Source organism: Aptenodytes patagonicus, chromosome 1 (genome assembly GCF_965638725.1).
Source record: "Aptenodytes patagonicus chromosome 1, bAptPat1.pri.cur, whole genome shotgun sequence".
NCBI lineage: Eukaryota > Metazoa > Chordata > Aves > Sphenisciformes > Spheniscidae > Aptenodytes > Aptenodytes patagonicus.
The window spans coordinates 6,402,213-6,428,007 of NC_134949.1; the positions used below are offsets into that span (position 1 = coordinate 6,402,213).

Genomic DNA, 25,795 nt, shown 5'->3' on the forward strand with positions numbered 1-25,795 from the left:
TGTCATAGATGTTAACGTTACCTTTGTAAATTTTTCACCTTTTCTAGATGCATCAGGAGAAAACACATCTTTGCTGCCTTAATGACATTTATCATGTTTTACTATAAACTGAAAATGAACTGGGGCAAAGTAAAGCATAACAGAGAAAATGGCAGAAGGGCTTGCAAATAAAATTTAAAAAACCCTAAAACGACATAATTTGTATATTTTCCTGTTATGAGAAGTTGCACATTACACTGTAAATAATAGGTTATAATTAAAATTAAATTAAAATGTTTCTTCACAGAAGAGACAATATGCATTACCCCAAGTCTCAAAATCACTGTAATTTATCATTTTTTTGAGCAATCCCAAGTATGTATTCTAACTTTAAGTGGATAGTATTCATCTTAATGTCTATTAAAAGTCATCACCATTTTAAGCAACTGTGTGTGTTTCAATCCTTTTTCATTTAAGGCATCAAGTCAGATGGACAGGTAGGAAAGAGAAACCATAACAATACACTGCCTACAATAACAAAAACCTTGACACATCTCAGAAGAAAAAAGCAAGACCTGCAGTCTAAATTGCTTTCAGCTAATTAACTACTTTGGGTCTTCAGTTTACTAGGCTAAAATGAAGAACTACAAAAGTAAAGCATTATATTTGAAGATTACGTTTGTTTTTCCTTTGATAAAGAGAGATCACAAACAACATTAAAATGTCCAAGTTAAAACAGTAAAAGGTTTTTTGTTTGTTTTTGTTTTTTTTTTCTCTTGGCAAATAACAAAACCTCTCTGCACATAGCATATATTGCAGACGCATTTCAAAAGAAAATCTGGTGAGAGGAGGTGCTCCCCTGGTTAGTAGTCTTGCTCCTGCTCCCCCCAAACCTGGTAACACCAATTTGCATTGCAAGAAATAGAATTTTTGCAAAGCAGGGGGGGGAGAGATCCCCAAGTAAAACCTAAGCAGCAGGAAAGCCCAATTCAGAACAGCATTTCAGCATGACTGACATTTAAATTATCAGATTGTAATAAGATGCTGAAACTGTTCAGCTCCTCCTTCCCTTTACTACTTGTTCCAACAGTTCAAAACCAAAATTTTACGTTTCTTGGAAGCACACTATTGTTATAGTAAATTAAGACAGTCTCATTCTAACTACAATTACTTTGTCACAGCCTGTCTGTACAAACAATGTTATCCCAGTTTCAACTCCACCTATAAAAGGAGTCACCCCGAGAAATGAGTCACCATGTAGCTTAAGTTCTATATGTTTATAAATACAAGTAATCTTGCCCTAAAGCTTAAAAAGACAATTTGACACAATTGTCTAAGTTAAAGGATTAAAAATGCATCAGAAGGCTTTTAATACCAGAACTTCAAATATTCTTTTAACAAGACCGCAACAGCATAACACAAGAATTTGACATTTTAACATGATTACATTACAGAAACATAGATCAAGATAATGCTGATCTTCCTTCCAAAGCACCAATTCGAATAATCCAGTTCAAATAATCCGTTTATCAACAGACCAATCCTAAAGCCAAGTTAGTTTTACAGTAATATTTTAAATTACATGAAGGGCATTGAATTTGAAAGACGTGCCAAGAAGAATGGTTAACAGAAATAAACATTGCCCTGATAAAAGAAGAATCTTTAAATAATTTGCAAAGCGTGACAGTAGTTCTACAAAACCAGAATGTGATCATTAAGTGTTTCCCTAGAATAAGTCACTTAGTGCTGCTAAGTTTGCGGCACTCTTATAGAACGCTTTACTACTTAATAATTAATTTTCCCTTAATTACTTTTAAAATCCATTCTTAACTATGACCTTCTTCCACACCAAGACAAAGCAATATTGTCTTTAATAGGAGACATACAGCCTGTTTGGCATCTTATTACATAATATATCATCAGCAGAAAAGATTAAGACCAATAATTATTTGGAAGGTCAACAGCCCTTAATTCTACCCATAAGAGTCATTGATAAGATCAGCTTTACATTTACTTAGATTTTTACCGCAAGATCCTAATTAGCTTGCTTTAGGAGTAATCTTTTCTACAGTTCACACTAACTGGTACCATAAGACTATGATCCAATTTGTCTAATAGTATTTAAGTCAAAATTAATCTCTATAGTTTCTATAGGGCAACATTAGAAGATGCAACTATTAAGATGGTTGCAGACTATAAATCTATTTAGCCTATTTCATATCTGAATCAATAGATATTCCAAACTTATTTGCCTACTATCTTCTCCTGTTCCTCAATACATAAGACAAGACACTTATCCAAAACCTTGTGAGGCTTTAAGACTCAGTTATTGAAACAGTGTTTGTGGTTTGTCTTACACTTCACAGTTAAGTCATGTTTAGCATTCATCCAGCAGATTTCAGCAATACAGCTAACAATCAGCATTTTTGCAGTGCATAAGACTAAAAGCAGACAGTTACGAAAAGCAGCTCTGGTAAAGGTATTTAATTTTTCCTGACTTCTAAAATTTTTATTAACTACAAAAAATGGTAGCAATGAGTAAAGTATCTTTTAAAGATAACAGAACAGTGTTTTCAGGGGAAAAATACTTGATTATGGAAAGGAACATATTTAACAATAAAACACATCAGCTGGCAAACCTTTAGAAAAATTGAGAGATTAAAACCTTTCAAGATACAAAGTACACCGCAACAAAAAGCATGAGCCAAGAACTTGCAGTTAATTTGTCCATCTCTTTCCTCTTGTGACTACACCACCGCAACAAATGCTATGACATTCAAAGAGGTTCAGGAAGAAACAGCATTTTGTGGAAAAGAAATTGTACGACAATATACCCAAGTATGCAACAACTGCTTCTCCATTAACCCTACAGCATGAGAAGGGAGGCTATAGATTCAAGAGAAAGACCCTTCAAGTGTAAGCCTGTGCTTTGATAAGAAAGGGGATAAATACAGCGGAGACAGTGATATTTCACAGTTCAAGAGCTGTGTCTCTAGAAAGAGATTCCAAACACTTAAACCGCTCCCTTCCAGAAGGGCAGATTAAGTCCACTTTCTCCCCCAAATGCAGAGACTACTTTCTTTACTGCAGATACACATGTCTATATTCTTCCTGCAGTGCACAGATTTGAAGGGAACATTAAAACATCTAGTCAGACTTCTAATACAAGAACATGGTCTATTAGTTGGTCTGTATCTGCTTAAGCTGCTTTTAATTTAATGCAATTTCCTGTTGCTAGTATCTATCTTTGAAAGACTTCGTCAACCGTGTTTGTCTCAGTCTCTTGCCTTGGACACAGAGTTTTAGGATTGTCTCTCAAGCCATTAAACATATTATTCAGGGCTCAAATTCATACACTAAAAAAGACCCAAAGCTAATCCTTGTTATTTTTAAATCTTTGCCAGTACTTATCTAGACATGGATACCACCTCTACTCTTACCTTAATTACCAATCTCTATTTCTAAAACCCCTTCCTCTAGTCTCTTCATAAACTTTCTCTTCAAATTTAGAACCCCAGTTCATTACGCAGGGCACAGAAACCACCTCTTTCACAATCACCTTCACCTCCAGTTGAAATACCTTATCTCCAGCTCCATTCACTACCATTTTTCCCCTCAAATAGTATCTCAGGTGTGTTCAGGTACAGCTACTACATTCTTTCAACCTCATCCTCTATTTTTGCCCTCTCTCAGAATTATTTGTAGTCCAAAAGCAATAGCTTTTTGCTTCAGAAATTTAATTCTTTATTTACATTTTCTTTTAAGTCATGAACAGATTTATAGGTCAACTGGAGTTCTCCAGAATACTTTCAGAAAGCTGCTCGCACAGGAGGTGCAATCTCAGAGCTGAGACAACACTGGACAGGCTATAAATAACAAGATGATACAAGTCCATAGGACTACAACAAAGGCTGAGAGTGCCAAAGCAGCCCAGGACTTGAACATATTAACACCAGGCCATCTCAACCCTATTCCACAACAAGGAGGCAAGATTTCAGGAAAAATGATTCATTGTCCTCCCATACTTGTCTCTGTTTTTATCCAAGAATTAAGAACTTTATCCTCCCTGAGCACTCAAGATAAAACTTAATGAAAGTTTTCACTTACTAGTGCTTGAACATCGTAACTGACAATTAAGATATCAGTCACAATCATCATTATGGTCAGACTACATCACAAAGCCAGAAAATAAAAGAAGTAATTGGTTTAATTCAGTGCATGACACCCTCCCCCATAAGACGACGAGTTTTGCCTTACCAAAAGAACACTGGTTCTTAAGTGAGATTCTGGTGATCTGAAGAGAAATCTTCCACAGGTTTCCAGCAGAGTACATGCCATTTCAATATGGTGATGAGAAAAGTCTGACAGAAGCATCTGGTATATATTGATATAAAAACACAGCACGTTAAACATCTTTTTCAACTGCAGGAAACAGTAAGTTATATCTACTAGACTTTACACTATTGTGGTGTTCCATACTCTTTAAGAAAAAAAAATGCAAATTGACTTCACTGATCAGATGTGAACAACTTCAAAATATTCATCTCATTAAAGAAGTATTATAAGAACAGTCTAGACCCCAAATTAAGGCTCCAGAAACCTAAACCCAGGATGCTTCTAAGCCTAGCATAAAAAGACTACAATATTAAAACAAACACTATAATCTCTCCCATATGCCTTCCAACTCTGTTATTTCTGCTTTAAAATTCCTGCTGCTAGACTGGAAAACCACCAAATAATCTTGCATAGGGACACAATAACCCCAAAGCACATCAAATTTAATGGTATTGTTTAAGTTAAGCAAGAACTAAAAATTAATAGAGCTTTGCATTTTACAATATTTTATAAATGAGAGGGGAAAAATGATGAGCGAGTATAATATTTTAAGAATTCAGCTTCAATACCTAATGAGTCAATGAATAGAAACTATTGCTAGAGGAAGTAATCTTAACCCGTGTGAGTCTTCAACCACCTTTTCTAAAAGGCGCTTTTATTTTTAAAATGCATTTTTAATTTGGGACTTGACATCAAAGATAAGTTTGAATGTTTATCAGCATGCAAATTGAGATGATATGGCCAGAGATTAATGCTTTACAAAGATTTATTTTGTTCCTCAACAAAAAAAAGCACCGGCTAAGATGGCATAGAAGCCTCTCCTCGCATCACTGAAAAGCTTTCTGCCTCTAACTCCTCCCCCTTACTGTTATTTTCTCTGTAAAAACATTAAATGAAATCAACATAATGCAAAGGAAAGCTCACTTGCAGTTTTGCAAGATATAGCAGATGAGTAAGTAGCAATGTCTACCATCACTTTACAAAGAAAATTATTAGCAATTTGGTTATGTCCAAAGGTGGAAGTTTATTTTAATATATTCCTACCATCAGAAAAATTAAAACATTCTAACTTCTAGAACAGCTATGGAAGTCTCCTCATACACAGTAACAACAAACATCAGGGTGCAAAACTTCATATGCAATGAATTAATGGATAACATCAGCAATAGGTATACGAAGGGGAATAGGATGGGGATACATTATCAGCATATACAGTAGTACAGGACTATCACAACACTAACCTTTAAACAGTGCAGCGTATCATTTTTGGAGAACATCTTGAACTTGGTAAGCTCACCAATAAATCTCACAGTTTTATTCTTTGTTTCAATGTTGATCTGGTCCTTTTTTCTTACCTAAAAAAAAAGGGCATTTCATTTTAGGCCCTCAAAAATACCTACCTCTTATAAATTACTTTGACCCAAATGTGCTTAATAAGCTTGGGAATTCCAAAGTGTCTAATATTGTTTGGTTCCTTATGCTCTACCTTTGCCTATCACCGGGTTTCCTAGAAGTCTCTCTACAACCTTGTTTCTTCAGAAGCTTTCGAATTTCTTTCCCCACCCCCTTGCCCCCCCCAAAAAAAATCTAAGTCCTCTAAATACCTACAGTTACAGACACACATCAACCTGGCCACCCCTGTTTTGCTATGGTGAAGTAGTGGTGAAGAGTTCTAGATTCTGTATTTTTAGAATCAGTAAGTAGTCTCTATATGAATAGGATCACTGGTATAGTCTCTAAGGAAATAATAAATATTAACAGCTTTTTCAAGTCAGGTTTAATAAAGTGCAGACTTTTTTTTTTCTTTTTTCTTTTAAAATCACTGACATACAGCATAATTTTACTGACAAAGTACTAATTTATCTCTATTTCTAAACATAATCATGTTCAGAAAAGTACAAAGTTGTATTTCTCCACAACAGAAATAACTTTTTCTGACAACAGTTAACTTCAGATAGTTAAGACTTAATTAAGCCTGAGTAATTCACACACATTTTATTGTCAATATTAGAAAAAAAATTTTGAAACCTGTGCCATAAAATTCAGAAAACAGTGCAGGAGTCATCCCTGTGCACCATAACCAGTTCTATTACAAAACTTAGAACAAAGTGAAAGAAACAACATTGAAAAATACATTAGTGAGGCACAGAAAATTTTGGTTGATGAAAATTGTAAAACGTTTTTTTAGAATTAAGCACTACATTACAATAGTAACCACTATATTACAATAGTAACCTTGTAGCGGGGACCTGTTGTTAGAATAGGTCAGTTCTTATTTTCAATGTAAGTTATTAATTAACAGAAGTCTCTTAACACTTACAGTTGGAGCACAGTTTCTAATTTTCACAACTTTCGTTGTAATTGTTACATAGTTCCTTTTAATCACCTTTTAACACTGGAAATTAAGGATGACACTACAAACAATACAACTTATCATATATGTCTGTATATATACACATGCAAAAAAGTTTTTAAACATACAGATCTAGTATTCTAGAACAAATCTGCTCAGATTACAGAAAAATATTCTAAATTGTGTCACTAAATTTTAGAATTAGCCTCTACATAATATCAAAAGTTATTTTTTCCCCAAAAGATGACAATTATCAGATTGGTTAATTGGAATGCAAAAAACTAAACCAACAAAACATACATGAAATCTGAAATCCCCTTTCAACATGGAACAAAGATCCTCTGCTACATCAGACATACAGGGATGCAATGTGGCAACCAGCCTCGCATAAAACGGTAGCAAATCCAACCTGCAAACAAAGGAGATGATAAATAACTAATTTAAGTTATAGACAAAAATGTGTCTATTTTATGTCTACGAGTATGGGTACCATTTTGCTCGTGAAAAGAATGAATGTGCATATACTGACAGAACTATGTACATGCAATCTTACGGGCTCATACTTCAGACTGCAATACCATCTAAAAAAACAATACAAAAAGGTATACTACCACATCCTATTGGAATCCTTCATAGTTAATTTCCTTTCAAAATTACTGCCTCAGGTGAAATGCCAAACCATCTTAACTACGGAATTTGACCTTTAAGATAAATTACCAGATACAAACAAAATTCAGATCCCTCTCAATATGCAAAATGAAAAATTCTTACAGACAATTCCATTTGTTATTGCAATTTTTTTTTGTTTTTTTTTGGAGTAGCAGCAGACATAACCAGAAAGGTAGGAACATCTTTATTTTTAAGGCAGTGAACTTCTAAATGAATGTAGTTGTGTTATTACATAAAACAAAGGTCAGATGTGATGTGGCAACCCTTTTCCCCAAAACTCAGCTAGTACTCCCACAAATGGTAATATTTCAAAATTTTCTACAGAACTTTCCTTATTTTCTTTTCTCTTTCCTTGTTTATATGCCTTCCTACCCATTTCACAGTATCGCAATTTTCCCTTAGGGAATTTTGGAGGGCAATTTGTGTTTTCCTTAGTGTGTACTTTGTTTCTTCCCATCAAAGACTCTATCTGGTTGTAAAAATAGGATAAATGCCCTTAAACCTGGTTTGTGGCATTGTGTAACAGGACACAGAAAATAACACAGCTGCTCTGCATAAATGTGCATGTATCACTTTTAAATGCAGAGAAACCAACTGCACTCTGAGGCCTCATAATATCATTTAACAAGCTGAAGAAAGTATTTTTGTTTTATTTTCAGAACATAAGTTAATGCTATAAACAGATGAACTGCAGACCAAGCCTACTGTTTAAAGTGAAGAGAAACATCTTAAATTTGCATGCCTCAAGTGAAAAATGGCCTGTAAGGGAAAAATGGATCTTGAGTTTATGCTTTTTGAAGGATTAAGGTTTTCCCTACTGCTGCGGAAAAGAAAAAGAAAAAAGGAAAAGAAAAAAAAAAGAAAATAAAAGAAAAAAAGACGCTGCTGAAAAAACCTAAAAGCACAGTTGATACACAGAGCTTGCCCTAGCACAAAGTAAAACTGGAAGAGCATCAAGACAAAAACCCCAAAACAAAACATACACGACTGTCTCCCCTCTCCTTTCTACTACTATGTCACCAGAGCACATTTCAAAGATATTTAATATCCACCCACAGAAAAAGAGGGATAACGATGTATTTAAATTGTGGACTAGAAGCATCAGAATATACTACCTGAAAGAGGCATAGCTAAGCAGCCTCCTGATAATACATAAAACTCCTGGTGAAACATTGCAGGTATCCCAGTTACCTATTTAACAGTTTTTATTCTCTCTTGTTAATCAATAACTGAAGCAGTATTTACATTTTTCAAGCTTGTTGGAACACACAGTCAAGGATGACTAGCCACAGCAAATTACTGTGATGTTATTAAGCATTTAGCCATTAACTCTCAGAGAAGAAGTGAAAGTCTCATTACTTCACACACAAATACACAAGCTAAACTAAAAAAGGACTTTAGCTAAATTGAGGGGGTGTGTTTTAACTGAGGGGATTTCTGTATGGCATCTCTTTTAAGACAAACAGCAGAAAGTTTTGTTCTGGTCTGAACGAGTACACGCCTGCTGAGAGCTAATAATTTCATCCCTGTAAACTGAACATACCTGGGGGAAAATTAAAGTCTGAAAGCACATTGTTGTTATTCCCTCACAGAACACAAAAGGTTTCTTCATGGGGAAGAATACTAAGACTGGGTATTTCTAAATAGGTGAAATATAGTAAGGAAAAGCCTGGGGTCAATTACTGTGAAACTGGCAATCAGAGATTGAGTCCGTTCCCTCTCTCACAGGGGAGACAAAAATTAGTGTTCAGCAGTGGAGAGATTGCAGTATCAGTGGCACCATCTACTGGTACCTGCATTAAGGCTAATCTAACTAGGTTTTTTGTTTTCTCCAAAAGCATTTCTTTTTCTTGAGAAGGGGGCCAGATATTAATGAAAAAAACCACAAAACCCACCGTATTGCTTTCTCTTCCTGCTCTTCTACATTACGAAGCAAGATCTAGCATCAGGGATAAGTCAGTTACTCTCTGAAGCCTATGTTAAGCACCCTGAATATAAACTACCATAGTAAAAAACCCACTACTTCTGACCATTGTCATTTTGACCACATAGCTTGGATTGAAATTTAGTCAACTCTGGATCACATGGACTGCACTTCAGTGAAATATCTAAGAGCGCTTTTTTTTTTTTTTAGAATTTCAAATGTTAGTTTACTTAAAAAAAGAGACTTTGCTCAATTAAAGTCCTAATTGCAACCTCTCTAGAATGGGTGCACCCAAAATTTTACACCCAGAAAGAGTGAAGGGGGCATTTTGTACATTTATTAACTGGGATTCTACCAGAAAGTCAGCTTAAAGAATGAAGCAACAGAGCAAGAACTCCTGCCTCACAAGCATAATCATAATCCAGATAAATGCAGTGTATTCACAGGGCCTGAACAGGTACAAACTGCCACCCACACTGCTCAGTAGGAAGAGAATGATGCTGTGGAATTTGCATGCTATCAAATAAACACTTTTTGCTTTTATTTCTTAGCCGTGGCATAAACTCCTTATCTCAAGCACATCCCTCGATTTTATCCTCAAATGAGAGAGGCCAATGAAACACTGATAAGTCAAGTTCAATTGAACAAAAAAGGACCTTGCTACTGAGGATTCTCAAGATAAGAAGCTGAAAGAAGGTAGATATACAGGAGGTTTACATCTTTTGAGTTAAAATGCTCAGAACTATTTAACACTCAAGAAGCAGCTAACTTTGAATTAAGAATAGCCAATGATAACGCTAAAAATTTCCATATGACAAACAACAGATCTCTTGCTTAGTAAACGTGCAACTTCATAGATAACCATAGATGAGAATGGCAAAAAAAAAAATCAGAAGCCACAGCAGCCCCTATTTTCTGTTTAGCATTTATCTAGAATTGTTTAGAATTTAAGGCCTAAAAAGATATTTTAAACTCCTCATATTGAAGTTGAAAAAAATTCAAGAAAATTGCAGTATGCAATTAAACATAAATAATTATGTGTATCTGTACAGGAAGATAATTCACTTAGATAGCAAAGAATTACACATAAGTGCCCTAAAGCTGCGAGCCATATGGGTTAAATCACTGTACTGTCACTTTAGTGCAAACTATATAGTCCTGAATTAAAAGGCTAGTATTTAGTTTTAAATCAATCCTCCAATGCAAATCTGAAAGCCGCTTGTATACTAGCATTGAAAAAAATCTTTTTAAAAGGCTTTCTGTTCTGTTGGGTTGGAGGTTCAAATAGCAGCTGAAAATGTAAATGCGATCCATTCATAAGTATTCAACAGAGCAGTGCAACGATGTTGTATTCTAACACTAATCTACAGTTAGTTGAGGAAAAACTGTCCTTTTTTGTCAAATTAAGTTTTCTGTCTTAAAGAATCCTGCATTTGTCCCAGTCTATCCAACCCTAGTGGGAGCAAGGAAGCTCCCTGGCAACACCGCATAATGACTTTGACTTTACAGTGTCTGCATTACTCCTCAAACACAAAACCAGTTTTGTACTTTCTTGGTAAAATTGTTGTGCCTGCACATTTCCTAAAACTGATCTCTCAAGAGAAGAAACAGAACTTACTCTGTTATTGAAATATCTTATTATGGCTGCCAACATAATAGCTATACTTAGACAACATTATCTGATATGCTTGGAGACTAAACACTTTTGGAAAATACAGTGCTTTATCTACATCCTGTAAGGACACTGTTCCTCTGAACCTTTCACAAAAACCAAAACCAACCAAACAAAAAAACTCCCCAAGAACATAACCACAACAAGCTTTCTGCTCCCATGGTATCCTGGAGGGATATTGCAGAAACTCCTGGAATTAGTAAAAACTAGTATGCAACAACAATAACAGAAGTTAAAGACATACCATTACAGCTCAGTGAAGAGATACATGAAGCAAAAACATTGTTAATGCATAGTATACAAAGCTTTGAAGCAGTGTGTTAAATAATATTCTAAAAGAATTTGTAGCATTTTATAGCAACTCTTAGTCCTGGAGTTTTTCCACAAGGATTATAAATGTTGATTTCAAGATCGCAGAACTGCTCCTTTACCAACTGCAGTAATGAAGCTAACAAATATTAGGATAGATTGCCCTTTAAAATCACCTGCATCTATGGACAATTCAGCTGGTCTTTTCACCGCAACTGTTTGTGGTTCAGAACAAGAAGCTCAGTCAACATCCTGTTTCTCCTGCTTAGTAGCCCAGAGACGGGCATCACTAATGCAGGCAAAAGAACAGGCAGATATATACAACTGAACTTAAGATCTTACAATTGGAAGCTGGAGCATTCATTAGTCCAGTAGGTCTCAGAGCAGACAGCAGAAAAAGGTATTAAAAAAAGAATTGTACATGGAATATTAATATTTCTTAATATTAAGAACAATTAATATTTATCATTAAAGAACAACAGTGATCAGCTGAGCCATTCGCTTCAGTATTAGTTCCAACTATCAGAGAACAGAACTGTCACAAAGATAGCAGCTCCTTGAGCCAATCACACCATCTCTACTAGTCTATTGAGTTCCTACAGAAAAATTAATCTTTTTAAAGTTGTTATTTTTAAAACAAATTTGTGGGATAATGGAACTACCATTGGGAAGACAACAAATCAGTGGCAGTGTGGAGACTATATACGTTTCTAGCAACTTACAGTGTTCCTAGTACAGCCTGATCAAAGATACATCTCTTTTTTTAATACCACAGTATACTAGGAATTTAACTTTTGCTTTCACAGTATCTATGAAACCACACTGCTGAATTTACAAGCCATCATGTTGTTCTTGTTTGAAACTACCTCTTTTGCTGTGCACAATGTCATCAAGTTCCTTTAGGTCATTATCATCTAGTACACTAGTGGATTATGCAAAGAAAATCATGCATCTTCAAAGAGGTTACAAGAGTTAATGATCAATTTGAGCAATCTGGAATCTACAGCACCAGGAAGAAATACAGGGCAGTGGTACAAATACTACTGTATGTTCACAGACCAGCCAACAACCCACTTCCATTTTGCAAACAAACATGGAAAATTAATTATGGTAGAGCTGGAGACAAAAGTAAGTCATCCAGCTGATTTACATTGCTGTAGATATTCTAGGCTGTGAGAAAAAGTTCTTTTCAAATTGTGTTTTGATGCATTTCATGATTACCAGCAGGCTGATAAATAGAAATGTTATTTCCTCTACATCATAAATTTGGGCTGAAGAGCACCTTGTTACATCTAACAGAAGATATTCAACTGCCTGCCTTCTCTGTCCGTAATTCATATTTCAGGCACAATCAGGCCTCTATCAAAGTCTCTAAAGACTGAGGTGTCAAAACCATATTTTTTTAGAGAAAAGAATACATAAGAGAATGAAAGATTATGTGCACTTCTAATTGCAAAACTAGTATCAACGTAGTCAGGTTAATGCATACAGTCAGCAAACAAACCACTGGTTTATATACAGCTAAGAGCGTAGGGTTATTAGCACAGCAGATGCTTATTACAAATGGGATGTAGAAATAGGCTAGAATTAAGGTTGAAAACACAAGGCAAGAACTAAGTGATTAAAAGCAAGGAAAACAAAACACCAAGGTCTGTTTCTTCAAAGCAATAGTCTACACAAGTCTTGAAACAAAACGGACACTCAAACAAACCATGTTTTTTCCCCAGCATTAAAAGGGAATGGAATCAAAGTGGTGTGAACTCGTAACAGGAAATGCAAGATGATGATGAAACATTTGAAACTAAAAGCAGCATCAAAACAACCTCTCAGGAGAAACAGGGCGAGGTGGAGCAAGAAAAGTGACTCCTTCATAATTGCACCTATTTAAGTTGCACCTATTTAAGGAACAAGTTTACCAGAGAAATATATTGTTCTTCCAATGAATTTAACAATTTTATCTCAATATTTGCAATCATTTCTGTAAGCAAGGCTCTTCCTGTAAGTGCAGCGACCTCTCTTACACAAAGAGAGAGACAAGGAGAAATAGGAAAACACTACATGGACAGATCTACACAGACGGAAGAGGCCAGGCTCAAACTCTAATCCTTGCTTTCTCTAAACTGGCCGGCCTCGAACCAGCTCTGCTCCAGAAGATAAAAGGCTATAATGGCTATGTACTATACCAGCATTAACATATCACAAGAAATCCTCCATCCTAAACAACATTGTGCTCTAACTATTCATAGGTTCTTATATTAAAAAAAGCACAAGTTCTCCTGAATGAAATATATCCTCCTTTTTTGATAGAAGGTAGGTTTTGCTGTTGTTTTCATGGTTAAAAAAAAGTCATGAAAAGATCAACTATAAACACACAAGTACCAGAAAAGAGAAACTATTTATTAAAAAAATTTACACTGCTATGGCAAAATATTGTGGTGAATTGCTTGATCGCTAATCCCAAATATTTCTTTGGTGCTCTAGCATAAATCACTCCAGAAGCGCACATCAGGAATAAACAAATGCAACTTGGAATATGCACTGGTCTTCAGTAATTTAAACAGTTAAAAAATATATACATATGTTAAGTTAAATAACCAAAGGGTGGATCCAGCTTGTTCCCCCTTCAGTTCTTACCTTTGTCTAGGAACTATGAAAAGTGCTCGTACTAGTTTTCTTCTGTTGGCTTTTGTATTCATATTCATGCAAAAATCCATTGCTGCCTGTAAAGAGAAGAGTCAATACTTCACCTTTAATGCAGCAGTTTTTTAAAGCAATATAGCATGCTTTTCAAAAGCATCTTTTACAGAGCTATTCCTGTTATGTGCAGCTGCTTTAAAAACAACCGTAAAGAAAAAAAATCTTCATTTTTGTCTAGAACTGACATAGTTAGAAAACATGTCCAGTTACTGATTCTTTGGATCAACACAAGGAAAAAAGCAGCTTAAGTAGACAGGGAGTAATTTGTCAGGGAGTGATGGGAAGAAAAAAGGAAGAAGCCAAGTCTACTTCTAAAACAAACTAACACATAAGAGAAGAGGCAGACAAAACCAATATCACATGGTATTTGGGCAATGGCTGACTAAGTGAGAAAAAGAAAATACTTCCTCCAGGTTGAAAATGAATTCAGCTACTGCTAGACTCCAAAGCTTCAAATCTTTATTTCCGATCAATCTGACCTAGCGTTATAGCTTTTAAGGGGGGGGGGGGGGGAAGAAAACTATGACTATACCTTGTCTATGAGGTCTCTGTTGACACAATTTGGAAGCTGCTGAAGAAAAGCATCTACTATAAGTTTTAAATGAGATCCAGTACTGGCTTCTTCATCCTCTTGTTCTAACAGAGTGAAATAAATAAGCAGCACACATTTTTAAGCTATGAAATATAATGATTTACAATCACATTCCCCAAACACAGTGCATTTGTAATGTTTAGTTGTTAAATAGTCATCCACAGATTCAAAAAAATAAGATAAAGATGAATACAAAATTTCATTTTTAATGCAAAAAAAATCCATTGATGGTCTATGCTGACAAAAGTCAAAAGTATCACCTTTAAAACTTGTCTTCCTATTTATGAAGTTTCCTACCTCCTAATTTATACTGTCAGGAGTAACAACACATATATATTCCTAGAAAACTATGGTAGTTTCTTTAGGTGATAAAAGGAAGACCACAAGAAGGCCCAAACATGGGGGAAAACAATATTGGGGAAAAAAAACCAAACCAAAACAACAAAACGCCTTAATGCAATTGTGGATTCTATTTTTTTATGTATGTTTGCCCTGCAGGAGAAATAGAATTTTTGATCAAAAATGTCCATTAAGACCATTCTTTCATCAGGTACATTCTTGACATCTTTTCACTTGAGGCTGTAAAAGCTAGAGGCCAACTCAATTCCTTCAGCTGTACAGAAACCAGAGTACAGGACCATAAAGCGACAAGGATGGAGGGTTGATCACATAACGATTGCAAGGCAAGCGACAGTTTGTTTTTCAAGCAAACACTTCTGTGTAATTTGCAACATAGGAAGCAGTGACAGTGACCTGTATCTACTAATTGAGTCAGTTACACTACACAAGTAAGAGACTGCAGGACAACTCTGCCACTGAAATTCAGATTTTCTGGCATCAGCTACGAAGATCTCACCAGACCAATCCCCCTACAGTTACCCTTTAATTGCAAAACATGTAGTAAGCTTCAAAAATTTTCCAGATTTTACTAAGTCCTAGAGAAGAGTCTAGTTTGCTCTATAGCACAAGAGCCAAAACAATGAGTTATAACAAACACGCTCGGAAAGAACCCTTCCTTGGCCAAAGCAACACAAAAGAACACTGCTTCCTGAAAAAGGAACATGATGATGTTTGGTTTCCTTTCAGTCTGAGAACATTCAGCAGTAACAAGAATACCTAAGAGGTATTTGAAAGCAGAACAGAGACAGACAGACTTCAAAAAGGTGAATATGGTAGTGGTGAAATTGCACCCAAACTACAAAATACCCAAGACTTGGTAAAGTCACTTTGTCTTTACAGGCTACAGAGTAAGGTAAACTAGCATAAAAGACTGAAGTTCCTTTTTCAAGTTAGTGAAAGGCAAAGAGAAAACAAAGATGCTACACTGCAGGATGTTTTTTCCTTGGGGGGGGTGGGGTGTTGGGTTTGGTTTTTTGTTTTTTGTTTTTTTTTTTTTTGAGATGGGGTAGAGCTTAGGTAGCGAAACACTAAGAATTGTTCCAAGGAACATTGCCAGCTACCCCATCTTGAAGATGCTAGAGATTAAAGCAGGTGACATCGCCTCCTCTCTTGCACAGGCAACTAGAAGTCGGAAGAATGAGAGAAGAGTTGATTAAGAAAGGAGAAAAAAGAAAAGGAAGATGTTCCAGATGCTCAGACAGAAGAGGACCATGAAAGTTTAAGGAACCCTGACTCTCTCATCACCCATATACTCAGAGTTCACTAGGATGCAATGCAATAGCTCAAACCAGACAATTTTTACTAGCAAATCTTGTTTTAATGCATTTTTCCATTTAGATATTTACAGCCACACCTTCCTGTCTCCTTTTATTTTCTCCTTTTTCCCTTACAGCCGTTAGTTGTCTCACCTCAGTCTTCTATTCAAACTGACTCAATGCTCTTGAAATAAATTAAAAAAAATAAGCCTTTGACAATTCAGTCACTTTTCAAGTCAATCTTTCAAGAGGCCCTGCTATCACATTCAATTTCAACAGTTCCCAAATACATCTCTTCTTTCACTGGTCCTCTCTCTCACTGGAGAGCTACAGATATTCTCACATTATATTTCTAGGTATTTCTTCCTCATGACAGTACGTGGATCCTTTCTAAGTGGAAAGGCTTTTTTGTAGTACCTGAAGCAGCTTTGGGACTTAAAATAGAAAATTAAGAATCTGACAGTGACAGGAAATGAAGTGGTCAGAGCTTCCTTCTCTAAGGCAAATAATGATTCTAAGTATGCAATTCATGCAAAAAATTAGTTCCTTTCTTGCTTTTCACTTTGATCCTCCTGAGTTCCAGTCTTTCATCATCACCACATTTTAAAACTGCATTACCTCTTTTTAAAAATTTACAAGTAGTAATGTATAACAATTACAGTTAGACTATTTGTAGTAGTCTATCTGGGTGCAGATCAAATCATGCAGTAAGATCATTGTAGAGACTGAAAAGAAAATTATTTTTTCTTTTTAAACACCTTTATATTTAACCAGAAATGCATGCAATACTGCAATTTTCAGGGAGAAAGTATGAGAAGACCTTAAGGACTTACTGAAGTTGTTCTCCTGCAACAATCAGTACCAAACAATCTTCTACTTCAGTAACAACAGTTATTTGCCTTCCCCTCTCCCTACACACATACTTTCTGAGAAAGCCCTGGCTCCCTTATTGTTAACACCTTTTTTTAATTTTTACAAAACTATAACCTTACAGAGGGCTCGCTCCTAGAAACTCCACTCTGCCTGAAAGCTTCAGTCTACCTTGTAAAGTATCACCCAGACAGTGGAAATAACAGAAGTGCTTTTGTAATGCTAGTAGCTATTCCTCTGTGAGATGAGCATCTGTAATGAATTTGATCATGCAGGAGCCCTCACATTCAGATGGTACAAACCAATACTGTGAGTAATTTTTTGGCTGGATCCCCCCTCTCTGCACAACACTTAAGCATAATGTTAAACATCTTGTTGAATCAAAGCCTCATTGAGGAACGTGTTCAGAATCTAGTCTCACAAGTCATCCAAGTCCAAAAAAATATTTCTTAATGAATATTTTAGATCTTTTTTTAAATTCCTGCTCTTCTGATAGGAACTTTGCTAGCTCTCTAAACAGTGTAGCAAAATTAACAGGGTTGACTTAATACTCACTTCTACAGATCATCTCTGCTGCTGACCAGCCTTACAAAAACTGGCGCTAGATATGTATTAACGTCAGACTCCTGCTCCCAGTACCCTTGATGGCTTCCACCCTGGCCATTCCTTACTTAGCATCTTCGTTTCCATTCACACAGCTTCATTTTTTAACATTTTACCTTCTCTTTTAAAAACAACCTCAAAACTCACTTCTTTCAGCATGTTTTCCGTCACTATTTTCAGCTCCGGTGCTATCTGCTCCCTCTCTCTTCCCTGAGCATATTGAAAATAAGAAAATTAAGATTCACTCAAAGTTAACACAATAGAGAAACAAAATAAATTAGCTAAATTCCTGGTAAACAAACCTCTTCAATTAACTGCATCAACTTTCCTTTTACATGTCATATCTTAAACTTAACTGACTATAGACTCCAACCTTTAGGAAAAAAGTACAGAAACAGGCACTGCAATGCTGTGAAGGATGCTACACCAGGGCAGACCTGCTTTAAAATCACGCACTTTGGAAAACTGCCTTGTCTCCCTCATATTTGGACAGGGGAGAAAAGACTGAAGAGAAGTGGCAGGAGATGCAGAAGTAGCAAAAGATATGCAATACCCACTGTCTGACTGGACTGTCTGCCCTATTTATCTTATTTTCCCCTCTATAATTTACTTATTCCCTCTGCCAATGAAATCCACACCCCCAGATTATCACAATAACTAAAGCTACTTTTTTTCTTCATCTTGGACCTTACGTTAAGACCTCATGCATCCTCCCTTTTTATACTAAAGGCCCGTCTCAGCCTAGGAATACTCTATTTTATATTTGTAATAGTGTCATAATACAGTGGTTTCATTCTTTGATGGCTTTGCACAAAACTTTACTACTAACTTACCTGAAGTACAGATGCACAAAAATTCAGTACATGTGAAGAGAAGTTAAAGCTGTATTTTGCAGCTGAAGGACACCTAATTTTCTTAATGTCAAACCTAAGTGAATTTTACTTAAGAGAAAGGCTGAAAGAAATCTACCAGTTAACTAGATGGAAATACATCGCAGAACTTGAAGCAACATCTAAATTCAGATTTTTGTTAATTCTGTATATCTGGTGCTACCAACTAGGGGTGTTCAGAATTACGCACCTCCTCAAAAAAACCCAATCATTGTGTTTCTCTATATGTTTCAAGTAAAGTAACATATGCTGCTAATTTATAGCCTAGTTTTCTAGGAGAACAAGGATTTGGCAATCAGATCTATTTTAATTTCCATCACTAATTTATGAAGCTACTTGTCAGTATCAAAGAAATTTGGCAAAGGTATCAAATTTGCAAAGACACTAAGTTTCTACACATTTCTCAAAAAATAAACTAATGAGCAAAGACAATCATGAAGCAATAGCTCTCCACTAAGAAAAAGCCTACACTGTGAGCCAAATGACATTACCTTCACAAGGTAGAAAGTAAAAGGCTTTCTTTAAAGGCTGGCTGTTTAATGACAAAAAATAAACACCACTCTGACACATTTAGGTTAACCTTTCAGATGGGAGTGTGTTTAGTGCTCAGTCAATAGGTAGTTTAAAAACAGAAACTAGTATTGATGGTTAATATTTTGTATTATGACAAAACATGCATCACCTTCCTTTTACAATCAAAAACATGATCATCAATCCCTTCTGTGGTACTGTACATACTCAAACTTGCATTGCCTGCCAGTGAGCTTGAACTATACAGAGACTGCATCTTTTATTTCTGATCTCATCTCCTGTTATTCCTTCCTCACTTCTACAGGGTATCACTCTAGTTATTTGGCTTTGTCTTTATATTTGGAATAATCTTCATCCTCCTATCAAGTTAAGAATCCCTTCAGAAAAAGACAAGAAGGAAATATCCACGTTCCTTTAGATGCTATTGACGAAGTATTTTTGGCCTATCTAGCAAGCTATGACCAATCCAGAATGAACTGCTTTTTTTCTTTTGATTCCAAGAGAACGTCTATGTGTACCTCCCTTATAGATAGCTGGAACCAAGCTCTTCACTGTTTTGTTTGAAATCTCTGAGGATAACAACTCACTAAAGTGAATGTCCTGCAATTAAGCTGGGTAAGATGTTAAGTTTTAATGAGCTGATGACTACTCAGAGAATATAAATGGAAGGGAAAATTTATTCCAAAGAGGGTATGGCTTTTTCCAATCTGTCTGGGTAAAGAAAGGAAAAACCTAAGGAAACATTACATAGAATTATCCTGACAGTTTTCCTTTCAGAAGGAATCTGAAACGGTCTGACTGGGGAGCTAATTTCTTCGAATTTGTGAGGTGTCACAGACCAGCGTAGTCCCAAGCTCAACTAACTTTAGGCACACAAGAGAGTCATCCAATGTAAAGACCCATATGCCCTAACCCTTCCTACTGCCAGCTAAAGGAGACTGGTACTTTGAGGAGTTGTTCAAATCACTCAACGCCCAAGCCCACAGATCCATGCATCAGCTTGGTTAGACAAACCTACGCTTTAAACACCGATACACAGTCTTTGCCAGGGCCTCAACTTCTTTGCTTTGATGTGAACTCCACGGCTTAAAGTTTTGGCTTTAACTTCTTAGCTTTTAAAGCCCAATGCAGTTTCAAGCAAGAGGATGATTAGATTCTAAATTCACTAGATCAGATAGGATCTTCACTTCTAAGCCACAGAATCTCCAGCCAGTGGACTCTAGATGTGATTTTTTTTTTTCTCCCACATTCTAGACACAGAACAAGTTTCCTGCTTCAGAAATGAAAGAAAAGAATCTGCATTGGTCCTTGGAAATCCAAAGCAGAAAAAACAATGTGTTTTACAAACTGGGCTCAAAGAAAACACCTCACTTGCTCCTCTATGATTTTGGCTCTTAACACCTGATGTTGCTTTTCCCACTATTCAGTACCACTGAAAGAAAAACTTGTAACTCATAAGAAAAATGCTTAAGAAACGTTTTGCTGCTGTTTCCCCTAGTAAAACTGACACAGCTAGATTTTCACAGGTGCCATTTGCAGCCCTTTATGCATAATTAGAAGTTAGAATTCTTAAATCCTGCTATGTGAAGCCATAACATCAAAAGAAAAGTCTTTAATGATTAACAAGACAGAAAGGCAGAGCTGAATCTTAGATTTCAATATAAGTTAAAACCAGAAAATATTTTATTAGTACCCTAAGCACATTTGATGAGCAAATCATTTAGGCACTGAAGTCTACATACTTCTTTCTAGTCACTTTGCAGACAACTGCCTTCACATTTGATTATTTTTAAAAGCTATATGAAGGAATCAATAACTTTCACTACATAAACCTCCATGTAATACTTTTCACTTGTATCTTGTTACAAATGCATTTTTTACCACAATCCTAACAGTTTCTAGCTGCTAAAGTTTCATAAATAAATAAATAAATAGTTCTCCCTGAAGTCACTCTATCTACTGACTAAAAACCATCAAGCTCAAAAAAAAAAAAAAAATCAGGAAACAACAAAGAATTCCTAAAACCACTTCTTTTTACCTTGCTCATCAAGAAGCTTTTTTGTAAGATCTTCTGCCTCATCTCCACAGTCTAACTCCAGAGGATCATCATTAATATCCAGGTTCTCCAGCTCCAACTCCAAATCCTCACTCCCAGGTGCTTCCTTATTATCTTTGGCATCTTTTGAATCTATTTGAAAGTAGAAATATTAAAGTATTAAATATATGCAGTCATGATTAGAATACAGGAAGACTCACCTTGCTAAACCTACATCTCTTTAGTGTCTTAGTCTCATTAAAAGGAAACGGGGAAAAAATATTACTTCTTGAGACTATACTGTCTCATCTGTTATGTTTCAGTGGTTTGATATCCTTCATACAGCTTTACCCATATGCCTGAAATCTGCAAACATTTACCTACATTGGGGTCTGTTAAGGACTGCCAACAGTTTTTAGCGCTTTGGTTTGCTCTGAACTATACCTGGTACATCTTCATTGAATGACATGTATACATTCAAACAGAACAAGATATTCAGAAATGCAGCAATCTAAGTCCAAAAGTGCTTAAAATGGATTGCCAGGCCATCACATGGGAAGTGCAAGCAAAAAAAACTTTCTCTCTGACCTTCCCAATATGCAAAACAGTATCCTCCAAAACCCCAGTAAATGAGTATCACAAACATTGTTCAAAAAGAGCCAGATTTAAAGGTACAAATTCTAATTTAGTGTTTGCACTGCATAGTCTTCATAGCTCAACTGGTAATAAAATTGACAAAGCAAAGTGAAGAGAAAGTATTTTATACAGACCAAGAAAAAAAAAGCAGAAAAGCAGAACAGGAGGAAAATACTGAAGAAATAAGGTGCTATGTAGAAGGTCAAATAAAAACCGTATTTTCCTTGAACACAAATGATCTATGAATCTCTAGATGAATCACAGAATCATAGAATACAAATGCTTCTGCCAGTGTTTGTTGTTCTGTGTCATAGAATCATAGAATCATTGAGGTTGGAAAAGACCTCTAAGATCATCGAGTCCAACCGTCAACCCAACACCACCATGCCCACTAAACCATGTCCCTAAGTGCCTCATCTACTCGTCTTTTAAATACTTCCAGGGATGGGGACTCCACCACTTCCCTGGGCAGCCTGTTCCAATGTTTCACCACTCTTTCAGTAAAGAAATTTTTCCTCGTGTCCAATCTAAACCTCCCCTGCCGCAACTTGAGGCCATTTCCTCTCGTCCTGTCACTAGTTACTTGGGAGAAGAGACCAACACCCACCTCGCTACAACCTCCTTTCAGGTAGTTGTAGAGAGCGATGAGGTCTCCCCTCAGCCTCCTTTTCTCCAGGCTAAACAACCCCAGTTCCCTCAGCCGCTCCTCATAAGACTTGTTCTCCAGACCCCTCACCAGCCTCGTTGCCCTTCTCTGCACACGCTCCAGCACCTCAATGTCCTTCTTGTAGTGAGGGGCCCAAAACTGAACACAGATGAAGATTCAGAAAGGAATAGCTAGTATTTTTCTTGGACAACACTGGTCCAGCACAGAGCATTTTTCCAAGAGATTACTATCTACAACATTTTAGTATTCTTTTAGGCCTCCTTCAAGCCTCATTTGCAGACTATGCTTCATAAAAAAAGATAAATTACAAGGCAAATAACCTTATTAAAATATTTAAATTTTTCAAACAAAACTGTGACAACTAAACTGTGTGCATATCATATGGAAATAGCAGACTCACAAAGCAAGCAACGTGTTTAGAATCACAGACTAATTTAGTCTGGAATGGACCTTGGTGAGGTCTCTAGTTCAACCTTCTGTCCAAGTGGATGAGCACTGTATTCAGACCAGATTTCTCAGGGATTTTTTCCAGTTGCCTTGAAAAAAATCTCTTAAGGCAGAGATTCCAGTCTCCCTGGGCAAGCTGCTCCAACATCTAATTATACTCACAGGGAAATTTCGGAATTTAGAAATCAGAAAGAAGGCCATGAACTACAGAGTTGAAATTCCATTAATACTCAACACTGACCTACTGCATGCATATTAGAAAACCATGCAGCCTGTGTCTTTGTTGGCATTTCCTCAATGCCAGAACACTGCTCTTATCCAAACATGCATCTTCTGTTACACTTTGAGCCAGTGATGGTGAATGTCATTTTTATCCCATAACTAAAGTCTACCAATGCCTGGTTGTGAACCTAGGGCTGTGTCAGAAGTGAGGAACCATCCAGGCCTTTCAATCTACTGGAATTTTATATTGAAACAGTTGGCTACCATTGACAATTTAGTGGAAAAAACAGAATGAACACTAACATCTTTCAAAGAAGGTAAACTTTTAGGTTTCCAACAGAAAAGTTAATCATTTACTGGCACTGGTTAATCTCCAATTATTTCAGATTTAAAATTCTATCAATATTAAAATGCATTTAATCTTTTTTCTTCCTTAAATACCATACCCAGATATAATCCCTTTCCCGCAGTTTCTTCCCTAAAAATTCATCTAAACTGGTGTACTGTCCTGATCACCACAAATTATTTTGTTAGAGACTCATTACTTCCATCAAATTTACATATCTGTTGCACAAAATATGTTAAAAAAAATACTCATCCAAGCATTCTACCTCTTGATTCATCTTTGCCGGAATCCTTGTTCTGGGAACATTTCTCATTATCTTTAAACAAAATCGCTGGCACAAAAGCCTTTAAGTCGATGAGATTCTCATAGAAGTTTCTAGCATCTTCGTCTTCCCAGATACCCCCCTCCAGGTCATATTCTCCAGGCTTTCCTGGTGTGAAAATATCAATACCAGGTCCATGTTCTACAAAAATAGTGAAACCATAAGAAAGTTATTCACGCAAATTTTTCACCTTCTAAGGGGAGGCACCTTTAAAGATTAAAAAAATACTTTTAGAAACATGTTAACCTATTTATTACTACCACTGTTTTCACTTAAATATTGCAACGTATAAAGTGCTTTTAACAACTCAATCTTAATAGTAGATATATCAATAAGCTATCTTAAAATTGTAGATTTGGCATTGACAGAAAACAGTATCAGAGTGAAAGTCAAATCAAGTAAAATCAAGCAGCACACTATGTGGTATTAGAAAGGAAAGCTATAACAGACTTTAACCACATTAACATAAAAAAATAATCGCTTTGAGCATGAATTGTACCTCATTGTATTTTAAGAACAGAAGTTTAAAAAGAATAATTTTAAATTTAGAGGTATTCAAGAAATACAGCTTCTTTTAAGCTCAAGATGACTTCAGACAAAAGGTACACTCATAATTTCAACAACATCTCTAAACCTAAAATTAGAGATTCATTAAGGCATTGAATAGCTCTGCCAGTTATATGCTGCACTTCTCAGGAGGTCAGAGAGCCACCTAGTGACCTATCTGGCTTAACAATATGATCCTGCTCATAACATCATGACCCAAAATATACTTCAAATTCATTTTTTAACAATATCAGATTTTAAAATTCTAACATACACCGTTCTTTAAATAGCAAAAAATGCATTACATTAAATTGAAAGAATTAGGTTTAAAACAATTAGGTTTAAAACATTTTTAATTTTCCATTTATTCCTGTATTACCTGAAACAAATCTAAACAGATATTACTTGTTACCGTAACTACACAGCATATACAATCGTTATGGTTAAATGTTAGGTTTAGTTGCTTTAATAAAAAACTATGTATTATTCATTCTTTGATATCCTTAAGGAGGGAAACCTAAATAAGAAGTCGTCGATGGGAAGAACACATCAGAACACATCAGTAAGAGGGTTTGGTTAGCTTTCCCACCACATCCAAGCCAAGTCCAGCATCCTGTTTACTTGCTTTAGAAGACTGCCTACCCTCAGGTGTTGGTTTCTCTTGGGGAAGGTCAGGCATATTTTCATCCAAAAGATCAGCTAGAGATTGAGAATTTGCCAACAGCTTCTGATAGGACATTGCAAATTCCTCATATTGCTTGTGTCGATCTTCACTCAGCTCTCCTTTGGAGTGAAGAATGCGCCTGCAAAAAATCAAAGTTACAGTAAGATGACCTTTTTTCTTAAAATATATTTGAGCTATCCTGTACCACTACCAATTTCTCTGAGCAAAGCTAACCTTTCCCTCGAAGAGGGAACTGTCAGAATTCTAGTTGAGACTGCAATAGCAAAACTTTGAGCAACACTGTTTTTTTCCAAACCACCATACTGAATTACTCAATGTCGTTGAGGGTAGTACAGTCACAGCTCTAACTTCAATGTCCAAAGAGAAAGGCTAACTTATTTTTTTGCTATGATTATCCTGTAACAGTCCTGCACAATGAAAAGACTTTTGTAGTAAATTAAAATATTCAACTTCCATGAAAGCTGGATAAAAGTTGCTTTGCATCTGTAACATTACATTTCCATGTTGTTCAATGATTAAATGGGCAATCATCGCCAGGAGGCTCAAAAAAGTTGCACATTAAGACCAGCCCATTAATTTTCCAACAAACCAAGTTATTTCAAGGCTATCAGTCCAAATTAAGAGCAGTTACATTTGTTTTTTCACTTGCTCTTTGTTTTCTTTTATGAAACTATCCATACTTATTTTAAATTCTCATTTTTAAAATTGAAATCCACTGTCAAAAGCAATTGCATTTGAAGGAATGTTAATCACTGCTTACAAGCGCACAGTAAAGCAGTTTCAGGATTACATGCAGAGCAGTACAACTCA

General features: G+C 36.0%; 1 protein-coding gene across 3 annotated transcripts in view; it reads right to left on the reverse strand.

The window, feature by feature from the left end:
* UPF2 (UPF2 regulator of nonsense mediated mRNA decay) overlaps window positions 1-25,795 on the reverse strand; it is a 69,521-nt gene that overhangs the window by 31,886 nt on the left and 11,840 nt on the right. For 2 of the 3 annotated variants that reach the window (XM_076352684.1, XM_076352597.1), the window contains exons 4-12: window positions 24,943-25,103; window positions 23,698-23,895; window positions 21,118-21,267; window positions 17,806-17,868; window positions 14,471-14,574; window positions 13,876-13,961; window positions 6,968-7,076; window positions 5,556-5,669; window positions 4,237-4,353 (exon numbers count right to left, since the gene is read on the reverse strand). In XM_076352684.1, the coding sequence (XP_076208799.1) occupies window positions 4,237-4,353; window positions 5,556-5,669; window positions 6,968-7,076; window positions 13,876-13,961; window positions 14,471-14,574; window positions 17,806-17,868; window positions 21,118-21,267; window positions 23,698-23,895; window positions 24,943-25,103 (1,102 nt within the window). The remainder of the gene's footprint in view (window positions 1-4,236; window positions 4,354-5,555; window positions 5,670-6,967; window positions 7,077-13,875; window positions 13,962-14,470; window positions 14,575-17,805; window positions 17,869-21,117; window positions 21,268-23,697; window positions 23,896-24,942; window positions 25,104-25,795) is intronic. The other variant, XM_076352774.1, reaches the window with a different exon arrangement.